Source organism: Salmo salar, chromosome ssa10 (assembly GCF_905237065.1).
Source record: "Salmo salar chromosome ssa10, Ssal_v3.1, whole genome shotgun sequence".
NCBI lineage: Eukaryota > Metazoa > Chordata > Actinopteri > Salmoniformes > Salmonidae > Salmo > Salmo salar.
In genome coordinates, this window is record NC_059451.1 from 49,502,896 (window position 1) to 49,514,389 (window position 11,494).

Genomic DNA, 11,494 nt, shown 5'->3' on the forward strand with positions numbered 1-11,494 from the left:
CAATAGACAGTAAACAGACAGGTTTATGTCAGTACAGATTTGTTCAGCATATTTGGTGATTCATCAATGACCTTACAAATGGAGCTTATCATCATTACAATCAACATTCAAAGTATTTGCTACCTGTCTAAATGTCTTTCTATCTCTAAACCTATGCACTTCAGATTAGATATGTCTCTATATGGCTGACCAAATGATTTGCACTTTTAAATTTGTTTTGATTTGCTCAATTAATTAATAGACTGAACCAATGCAGTTCCTACATTGAGCATTTTCCTCAGTGTTTCCCCTCCCCGCAATGTAGGTTTGATTGAATTCTAGTATTTTGGGTCAGTCCCCCTGGACAGTGGTTCTCTTCAGTGCTCCCTGGGGGCTGGAACTCTGTAGACAAACATTAACTTTGGGATAGACACTGTTTATTTATGTTCTATTCCTTCCATTTTTACTGCATCTACTATTTGATCAACATGAAATCATCTCTGACTCTGCTGTGTCTGGTGGTATGGCTGAATGTGGATGCTTCATCAGCTCAGACTGGTAAGGATGTGTTTTCCTTCACTTTCTCACATGCTTCTAGTTCCCACATTGTGTTAGTATCCACCAATTGCTCTGTAAGACTCTGACTAGACAAAGTGAGTAAACGTAATTGATGTACTCACATTTCTTATTATAGCTAATAATTTAGCTCATTGTCAATATATAAGTAAGTGAAATAACAATTAACCAGCAGAAAATCTTGCAGACATAAGCGTGATTTGTTATTCAGGGTGAATTTTCTTGTCCGGGGGGGGGGGGGGTGGCAATGGCCAGGATCACACACTACTTTTGTGTAGAAAAAAATATACTGCATGTTTTTACATTTTTCAGGGGGTGCTGCTACTTCCCATGGCTAATTTTGCAGAATGTGCCTTTAAAAGGTTTTAATCCTAGTCTCCAACTCATGTAACCCCAATTCCTCTCTAACTTATTCCACTGCAGATGAATCTCATAATTTCTAATAATATTCATCATGATTTAATGTTGTATTGATACAGATCCGAAAATGTCACAGAACTGAAACATATTTGTGCTAAACTACTGTAATCGAGCTGTGGGATGATCCATGCTTGGGACTAGAAGGTTCTATCGGCTAAAAGAAGATTCTGAGATAATTGGCTTTAAAACTCCAAACCCTCATTGGTTTGAATGGTGTCAGCAAATTTGATCTTGTATTTTTTTTTTACTTAACAGCATGAATTAGGGTATTTAGAGTATATAGGTAGAGAACATTGAACAGAACAAGGCTGTGTCAATAACAACATAGAACCTTGTAGTCCCAAGCTCTCTATTTGTCTAAAGGTTTTTCCTCTGCTTCTCTGTCAGTGTGCAGGGGACCTCTTCCAAATGTGCCCAATGCCAGGGTCACTGAGGAAAGCGTCAAAGAAGAGTACAAAGAGGACGACATTGTCCTCTTTTCCTGCAACTTTGGCTTTGTGCCAGCAGGCAGAATAAGTTATCAGTGTAAGAAGAATAAGTGGGTGGTGCTCCGTCAGGGGAAATGCAATCGTGAGTATTTATTTAAATGTTATAGATTCAAAATTGTCATTATACATATTACATTTTAGTCATTTAGCAGATGTTCGTACTCAGAGCGACTTATTGTTCGTGCATTTATCTTAAAGGGATAGTTTGGGATTTTGTCAATGAGGGGAAGTAGATAATGGGCCTCACTGCCAAAATCCCTATCCCTTTAAGATAGCTAAGTGAGACAACCACATTATCAGTGGTAGTAAGTACATTTTACATCAACAAAATAGCTATAGTAGCAGTTATGATTAGCATAACCCCATAATAGCTTAGTTAAACACTCTAAAATATCTGTTGGACATCATTTTCTAAAATACTGTATCATGATCTTGTTTTCCTGCTGTTTCCTGACATCTAGCTAAACCATGTGAGCTCCCTGATGAAACTGCCAATGGCCACTACAGCATCCACGCTGGGGATGACTTTGTCTTTGGGGCCACTATCAAATACACTTGCAATGATGGGCAAGTTTATTTTTTTTAAAGATTGCATTTCATTATTATTTAAGATAAATGTTTTTGTTAATAGCTCCCATGCCAATAGCCCTCTGTCCTTCCAATCCAGCCTGCCTAGTGTGGGGCTGAATCCAGCCTGTCTAGTATGGGGCTGAATCCAGCCTGTCTAGTATGGGGCTGAATCCAGCCTGTCTAGTATGGGGCTGAATCCAGCCAGTCTAGTATGGGGCTGAATCCAGCCAGTCTAGTATGGGGCTGAATCCAGCCAGTCTAGTATGGGGCTGAATCCAGCCAGTCTAGTATGGGACTGAATCCAGCCAGTCTAGTATGGGGCTGAATCCAAAACGTCTAGTATGGGGCTGAATCCAGCCTGTCTAGTATGGGGCTGAATCCAGCCTGTCTAGTATGGGGCTGAATCCAGCCTGTCTAGTATGGGGCTGAATCCAGCCTGTCTAGTATGGGGCTGAATCCAGCCTGTCTAGTATGGGGCTGAATCCAGCCTGTCTAGTATGGGGCTGAATCCAGCCTGACTTTTATGGGCTGAATCCAGCCTGCCTAGTATGGGGCTGTAACCCAGCCTGTCTAGTATGGGCTGAATCCAGCCTGTCTAGTATGGGCTGAATCCAGCCTGTCTAGTATGGGGCTGAATCCATCCTGTCTAGTATGGGCTGAAACCAGCCTGCCTAGTATGGGGCTAAATCCAGCGTGTCTATAGTATGGGGCTAAATCCAGCCTGCCTAGTATGGGGCTGAATAGAGACTGCCTAGTATGGGCTGAATCCAGCCTGTCAAGTATGGGGCTGAGTAGAGACTGCAAGTATGGGCTGAATCCAGCCTGCCTAGTATGGTGTCATGTCTTTGGCTATGCCGGATTAAGTGATATGACATGCTAACCTATAAAATTCTTTCTCTAATTAATATTACCTGATTAAGCTAATCATGTAAATGTAATTAACTAGAAAGTCGGGGCACCACGGAAGAACGTTTATAGAGCTGTTATCTTCCAAATAAACTCTTAAAATACTTAGTAATACTTTACATCGATAGCAGTCAATATTAACCCTTATCTTATTTTCAGTCTCATAATGAAAGTTGTAAATTCTTGGCTATCTTCACGAACCCTGGCTAACAAGTTGAATCAGCAATACAAAATTGGGTTTAATTATTTATTTACTAAATACCTAAACTAATCACACAGAATTACAAATACACCGAATACAAATGATGTCATACATGATGGCTGGTTACACAAAGGAAAGGGGGTTGGGCTTGAATGAAAGAGCGGGAAGATTTAGGAACAAAGAAACAGCAGCTATGCTATCGTAAATACATTATCTTATGCATTCTAAATTACCGCCCATTTGGAAAAGGAAAATGCAATAAATATTTACTCTGAGCTGCGCTTCGGTAGATTGGTCGTAGATGCTGTCCGGGTTGGCCAACAGATCTTCCTGTCCTCGGAAGAATGTCTCTGGTGGTAAATTGGATACGTGGTGGTATCTTTGTCCGTCTGTTCGACTGGATCCGTCGTCCGTCCTTTCCTAGCCCCCGTCTACAGCGGCCGCTGCTAACTCAACGGCTAGGAAGTATCACTTCTGTAGTGAATAAGCTCAAAGTTCATACCATTTGCCACCAAAGCTCACGCCGAGGTTGGCTTAGTTCTATACTTGACGTGTGTCCTTCTAACGTAGAGGCTGCAGACCTCACGTACTGGAACATGTGGTTATCTTTTCGTCAAAGGCTTATATAGTGGAGAGGGGGAAGGATGTGTTTCATCATTTATAACCCCTGTCTCTTCACAGGGGTGGGCCACTGATCAAGCAGGGCACTTTCCTTATGAAAACCCAATTCTCTCATTTGGAAGCTAAAATTACATTTAATCTCCTAACAACCAATTTCAATATCAAACATTTCAATTGCATAACAATTCCATGTTACTCTGATAACTAGAGGGTGTATACTTTCTCAGGTACAGTTTATGTCGTCCTGTCATCAGTCATAATGTCTCAGATGACAACCGAACTGACATCCATACTCATTACGTTCCCAAGCATATTTCCAACTGGTTTTATTACCAAAATATGTGGTACCTTTCCCCATTTGTTTGATGTTCCCAGACTCTCTATATTTAACACAGGCTATTCAAGTCCTTCAGTAGGGTCAGAAAGAGAGGGGAAGGGAGAAAGGTATTTATGGTGGGGGTCATAAACCTTACCCACAGGCCAACATCATGACAATGGGCTGAATCCAGCCTGTCTAGTACGGGGCTGATTCCAGCCCGTCTAGTACGGGGATGAATCCAACCCGTCTCGTATGGGGCTGAATCCAGCCCATCTAGAATGGGGCTGAATCCAGCCCGTCTAGAATGGGGCTGAATCCAGCCCGTCTAGAATGGGGCTGAATCCAGCCCGTCTAGTATGGGGCTGAATCCAGCCCGTCTAGTATGGGGCTGAATCCAGCCCGTCTAGTATGGGGCTGAATCCAGCCCGTCTAGTATGGGGCTGAATCCAGCCCGTCTAGTATGGTGCTGAATCCAGCCCGTCTAGTATGGTGCTGAATCCAGCCCGTCTAGTATGGTGCTGAATCCAGCCCGTCTAGTATGGTGCTGAATCCAGCCCGTCTAGTATGGTGCTGAATCCAGCCCGTCTAGTATGGTGCTGAATCCAGCCCGTCTAGTATGGTGCTGAATCCAGCCCGTCTAGTATGGGGCTGAATCCAGCCCGTCTAGTATGGGGCTGAATCCAGCCCGTCTAGTATGGGGAGAATCCAGCCTGTCTAGTATGGGGCTGAATCTAGCCTGTCTAGTATGGGGCTAAATCCAGCCTGTCTAGTATGGGGCTAAATCCAGCCTGTCTAGTATGGGGCTAAATCCAGCCTGTCTGGTATGGGGCTGAATCCACACTGCCCAGAATGGGTTGAATCCAGCCTGTCTAGTATGGGGCTGAATCCAGCCCGTCTAGTATGGGGCTGAATCCAGCCCGTCTAGTATGGGGCTGAATCCAGCCCGTCTAGTATGGGGCTGAATCCAGCCCGTCTAGTATGGTGCTGAATCCAGCCCGTCTAGTATGGTGCTGAATCCAGCCCGTCTAGTATGGTGCTGAATCCAGCCCGTCTAGTATGGTGCTGAATCCAGCCCGTCTAGTATGGTGCTGAATCCAGCCCGTCTAGTATGGTGCTGAATCCAGCCCGTCTAGTATGGTGCTGAATCCAGCCCGTCTAGTATGGTGCTGAATCCAGCCCGTCTAGTATGGGGCTGAATCCAGCCTGTCTAGTATGGGGCTGAATCCAGCCTGTCTAGTATGGGGAGAATCCAGCCTGTCTAGTATGGGGCTGAATCTAGCCTGTCTAGTATGGGGCTAAATCCAGCCTGTCTAGTATGGGGCTAAATCCAGCCTGTCTAGTATGGGGCTAAATCCAGCCTGTCTGGTATGGGGCTGAATCCACACTGCCCAGAATGGGTTGAATCCAGCCTGTCTAGTATGGGGCTGAATCCAGCCTGTCTAGCATGGGGCTGAATCCAGCCTGCCTAGTATGGGCTGAATCCAGCCTGCCAATTATGTTTTGAATCCAGCAAGTCTAGTATGGAGGTGAATCTAGCCTTTCTAGTATGGAGCTGAATCTAGCCTGCCTAGTATGGGCTGAATCTAGCCTGCCTAGTATGGAGCAGAATCCAGCCTGCCAATTATGTGTTGAATCCAGCAAGTCTAGTATTGAGCTGAATCTAGCCTGCCTAGCATGGGCTGAGTCTAGCTTGTCTAGTATGGGGCTGAATCCAGCCTGCCTAGTATGGGTCTAAATCCAGCCCGTCTAGCATAGGGCTGAATCCAGCCTGCCTAGTATGGGCTGAATCCAGCCTGCAAATTATGTTTTGAATCCAGCAAGTCTAGTATGGAGGTGAATCTAGCCTGCCTAGTATGGGCTGAATCTAGCCTGCCTAGTATGGGTCTAAATCCAGCCCGTCTAGTATGGGGCTGAATCCAGCCTGTCTGGTATGGGGCTGAATCCACACTGCCTAGAATGGGCTGAATCCAGCCTGCCTAGTATGGGTCTAAATCCAGCCTGTCTAGTATGGGGCTGACTCCAGCCTGCCTAGTATGGGGCTGACTCCAGCCTGCCTAGTATGGGGCTGAATCCAGCCTGTCTAGTATGGGGCTGAATCCAGCCTGCCTAATAGGGGGCTGAATCCAGCCTGCCTAATATGGGGCTGAATCCAGCCTGCCTAATATGGGGCTGAATCCAGCCTGTCTAGTATGTAGAGAAATCCAACCCGTCTAGTATGGGGCGGAATCCAGCATGTCTAATATGAACTGAATCCAGCCTGTCTAATATGAACTGAACCCAGGCTGTCTTACATTTGCTGAATCCAGCCTGAATAGTATGGGTCTGAATCCAGCCTGTCTAGTATTGGGCTGAATCCAGCCCGCCTAGTATTGGGCTGAATCCAGCCCGCCTAGTATTGGGCTGAATCCAGCCCGCCTAGTATTGGGCTGAATCCAGCCCGCCTAGTATTGGGCTGAATCCAGCCCGCCTAGTATTGGGCTGAATCCAGCCCGCCTAGTATTGGGCTGAATCCAGCCCGCCTAGTATTGGGCTGAATCCAGCCCGCCTAGTATTGGGCTGAATCCAGCCCGCCTAGTATTGGGCTGAATCCAGCCCGCCTAGTATTGGGCTGAATCCAGCCCGCCTAGTATTGGGCTGAATCCAGCCCGCCTAGTATTGGGCTGAATCCAGCCCGTCTTATATGGGGCTAAATCCAGCCCGTCTTATATGTGGCTAAATCCAGCCCGTCTAGTATTGGGCTAAATCCAGCCCGTCTAGTATGTGACTGAATCCAGCCCGTCTAGAATGGGGCTGAATCCAGCCTGTCTAGGATGTGGCTGAATCCAGCCTGTCTAGGATGTGGCTGAATCCAGCCCGTCTAGTATGGTACTGAATCCAGCCTGTCTAGTATGGGGCTGAATCCACACTGCCTAGAATGGACTGAATTTAGCCTGCCTAGTAGGTAGCTGAATCCAGCCTGTCTAGTATGGGGTTGAATCCAGCCTGTCTAGTATGGGGTTGAATCCAGCCTGTCTAGTATGGGGTTGAATCCAGCCTGTCTAGTATGGGGTTGAATCCAGCCTGTCTAGTATGGGGTTGAATCCAGCCTGTCTAGTATGGGGTTGAATCCAGCCTGTCTAGTATGGGGTTGAATCCAGCCTGTCTAGTATGGGGCTGAATCCAGCCTGTCTAGTATGGGGCTGAATCCAGCCTGTCTAGTATGGGGCTGAATCCAGCCTGTCTAGTATGGGGCTGAATCAAGCCTGTCTAGTATGGGCTGAATCCAGCCTGCCAATTATGTTTTGAATCCAGCAAGTCTAGTATGGAGGTGAATCTAGCCTTTCTAGTATGGAGCTGAATCTAGCCTGCCTAGTATGGGCTGAATCTAGCCTGCCTAGTATGGAGCAGAATCCAGCCTGCCAATTATGTGTTGAATCCAGCAAGTCTAGTATTGAGCTGAATCTAGCCTGCCTAGCATGGTACTGAATCCAGCCTGTCTAGTATGGGGCCGAATCCAGCCTGTCTAGTATGGGGCTGAATCCACACTGCCTAGAATGGACTGAATTTAGTCTGTCTAGTATGGGCTGAATCTAGCTTGTCTAGTATGGGGCTGAATCCAGCCTGCCTAGTATGGGTCTAAATCCAGCCCGTCTAGCATGGGTCTAAATCCAGCCCGTCTAGCATGGGGCTGAATCCAGCCTGCCTAGTATGGGCTGAATCTAGCCTGCCTAGTATGGGTCTAAATCCAGCCCGTCTAGTATGGGGCTGAATCCAGCCTGTCTAGTATTGGGCTGAATCCAGCCCGCCTAGTATGGGGCTGAATCCAGCCCGTCTAGTATGGGGCTAAATCCAGCCCGTCTAGTATGGGGCTAAATCCAGCCCGTCTAGTACGGGGCTAAATCCAGCCCGTCTAGTACGTGACTGAATTCAGCCCGTCTAGGATGTGGCTGAATACAGCCCGTCTAGTATGGTACTGAATCCAGCCTGTCTAGTATGGGGCTGAATCCACACTGCCTAGAATGGACTGAATTTAGCCTGCCTAGTATGGGCTGAATCTAGCCTGCCTAGTATGGAGCAGAATCCAGCCTGCCAATTATGTGTTGAATCCAGCAAGTCTAGTATTGAGCTGAATCTAGCCTGCCTAGCATGGGCTGAGTCTAGCTTGTCTAGAATGGGGCTGAATCCAGCCTGCCTAGTATGGGTCTAAATCCAGCACGTCTAGCATGGGGCTGAATCCAGCCTGCCTAGCATGGGGCTGAATCCAGCCTGCCTAGTATGGGTCTAAATCCAGCCCGTCTAGTATGGGGCTGAATCCAGCCCGTCTGGTATGGGGCTGAATCCACACTGTCTGGTATGGGGCTGACTCCAGCCTGCCTAGTATGGGGCTGACTCCAGCCTGCCTAGTATGGGGCTGACTCCAGCCTGCCTAGTATGGGGCTGACTCCAGCCTGCCTAGTATGGGGCTGACTCCAGCCTGCCTAGTATGGGGCTGAATCCAGCCTGTCTAGTATGGGGCTGAATCCAGCCTGTCTAGTATGGGGCTGAATCCAGCCTGCCTAATATGGGGCTGAATCCAGCCTGCCTAATATGGGGCTGAATCCAGCCTGCCTAATATGGGGCTGAATCCAGCCTGCCTAATATGGGGCTGAATCCAGCCTGCCTAATATGGGGCTGAATCCAGCCTGCCTAATATGGGGCTGAATCCAGCCTGCCTAATATGGGGTTGAATCCAGCCTGTCTAGTATGGGGTTGAATCCAGCCTGTCTAGTATGGGGTTGAATCCAGCCTGTCTAGTATGGGTCTGGATCCCGCTTGTCTAGTATGGGTCTGGATCCCGCCTGTCTAGTATGGGGTTGGATCCCGCCTGTCTAGTATGGGGTTGAATCCAGCCTGTCTAGTATGGGGTTGAATCCAGCCTGTCTAGTATGGGGTTGAATCCAGCCTGTCTAGTATGGGGTTGAATCTAGCCTGTCTAGTATGGGGCTGAATCCAGCCTGTTTAGTAGGTAGCTGAATCCAGCCTGTTTAGTAGGTAGCTGAATCCAGCCTGTCTAGTATTGGGTTGAATCCAGCCTGTCTGGTATTGGGTTGAATCCAGCCTGTCTGGTATGGGGTTGAATCCAGCCTGTCTAGTATGGGGCTGAATCCAGCCTGTTTAGTAGGTAGCTGAATCCAGCCTGTTTAGTAGGTAGCTGAATCCAGCCTGTCTAGTATTGGGTTGAATCCAGCCTGTCTGGTATGGGCTGAGTTTAGAACACGGCTAATGAAGTCAGACTTCGTAATACCACCTAATCACTTTATTAATGTTTGTAGTTATCAGATGGTGAGCAAAATGGACATCAGAACCTGTATGGTGTCAGGATGGAGCAACCACCTGCCCATCTGTGAAGGTAAACATGATTCATTCAATATTTAAAACTGGGTAGTTTGGCTCCTGATTGGCTTAAAGCCGTGGTATATCATACCGTTTACCATGGGTATAACCCCCTCAAAAAACGTCTTAATGTTCGAACGTTGTAACAAGTTTATAATAGCAAAAATGCACCTCGGGGGTTTTTGGTATATGACCAATATGTCACAGCTAATAGCTGTTTCCAGGCACGCCGTGTTACATTGTGTCTAAGAACAGCCCTTAGCCGTGGTATATTGGTAATATATATTGGCCATTTTTCTCAGGACTTATTGCTTAAATATAGTATGTACAGCATAACACCTTACTTTATACAATACACATTACACTGTAACTCGGTGGGTTCATGAAGTTATACTGTACAATACCCTGCAATGTGATCTTTCTCTGTAGTGGTGAGTTGTGTCCCCGAGGCTGCAGATGGACGGGTGGTTGTGAGCGGTCTGCCAGATGATGATGGTGTTATACAGTACGGTCATGAGCTCAGGTTCAGCTGCCCCAACCCAGCACACCAACTGAAGGGAAACCCACAGGTAGTGTGTGCCGCGGGGGGGATGTGGAACAGCCGTTTCCCCACCTGTGAAGGTAAACATTTCATCGACAACAATATGTACCTTCAGCCGTTACATCAGGTGTGTGCTCTATTCAGCAATTTAAAAAAAAAAATCCCTCCATAATAGATGTGACTTGTGAAGCTGCAGAGAAGATTAAGAATGTGAACGTGATAGGAATTCCCCAAAACACCATGAAGTATGGACACAGGCTACAGTTTGAGTGCAGCAACTCTAAACACGTGCTGAAGGGGGAATCAGAGGTCACCTGCTCAACCAATGGACAGTGGAGTCACTCCTTTCCAATTTGTGAAGGTAAAATTGTATTTTAATTGATTTGACACATTGGGAAATGGGACAATCAAGTTTTGTTTAAAGTTGATTTACAATTATATCTAAATCACAAAACATTTTGCAAAATAAAGCATTTTTGAAAGGGAAGGAAAGTTTTCTGGACTACTATTCTTGCTGGGGGAAAAAAAAGCAGCTTGGTACATTTTATCACTGGTATTTCTCTGACGTCACCCATGTCTTCCTAGAGCCCAAGGATTTCTGTGGACCACCTCCACATCTCATGAACGGAGACACGATGGGCGGTACCAGAGAACGCTTCAGAAACGGAGAATCAGTTGAATATGCCTGCCAGAAATACCACATCCTTGATCCCCCGTCAGCGTACAAGACATGTCGTGACGGGATCTGGACAGGACTGATAACCTGCCTGAGTAAGTTCTCACTAAAATAACATTCGCCCAATTCCTAACCACACACTTGCTAACTTCACTTTAACGATCGGAAAGGATGACTTCCAGGAATAGAATTCAAGATCAACTGATTCACTATTATTTTAAAATGCATCTAGAATTTAAAGGTAACTGTTGAACCATGCTCCTGAGGCATTGACAAGTGACATTCCTCAAGGATCTATGGGCATTCATTAAAATGAAAAACAACTAAACATCTTTGGCCCTTGAAGCTGATTCCTGTACCATCTTCCCGTTTCAGAACCCTGCACTGTGGATGAACAGTTGATGAACACACAGAACATCCAATTTCTATATCCTCCGGAACATCAAAATAAACTCTATGCCGAACATAAGGATCACATCACTTTTAAGTGTATTGGTCATCTTAGACTGAGCCCAGGTAGCGTTGCTTTTCGTCAGCAGTGTATAAATGGGGTCATGAACTTGCCTCATTGCCAATAGTTGCTTCAGTTTACGGGAAGAGATGGGCAAAGACTTGTTGGACAAACATGTCAATGAATAACCTGTCAATAGTCTGCTCAAACTATTTGTTCTGGGGCTTGCATAAACTAAGAAACATTGATTTCACAGGAGTTGTTCGTTATGTCAGTCCGAACTTCAATAAAGTACCTCTGGTTTTGAATACTCAATTATTTTGTCTGTTATTAGGGGAACAGTGTTATACTAGACATGGTCAGAAACAACAACGGTGGGGATAAAGCATCTCA

The 11,494-nt window shown here is 46.2% G+C and overlaps 1 protein-coding gene across 1 annotated transcript; it reads left to right on the top strand.

Annotated features, from left to right (window-relative positions):
* The first annotated feature begins 229 nt into the window (after window positions 1–229).
* Window positions 230–11,416, top strand: cfhl5 (complement factor H like 5). The gene is made up of 8 exons (XM_045687889.1): window positions 230–537; window positions 1,363–1,545; window positions 1,925–2,030; window positions 9,373–9,449; window positions 9,863–10,054; window positions 10,150–10,335; window positions 10,560–10,745; window positions 11,026–11,416. Exons 1-8 carry the CDS (start codon window positions 423–425, stop codon window positions 11,226–11,228), a joined length of 1,248 nt encoding a protein of 415 aa, XP_045543845.1. The 5' UTR covers window positions 230–422; the 3' UTR covers window positions 11,229–11,416.
* The last annotated feature ends 78 nt before the right edge of the window (window positions 11,417–11,494 follow it).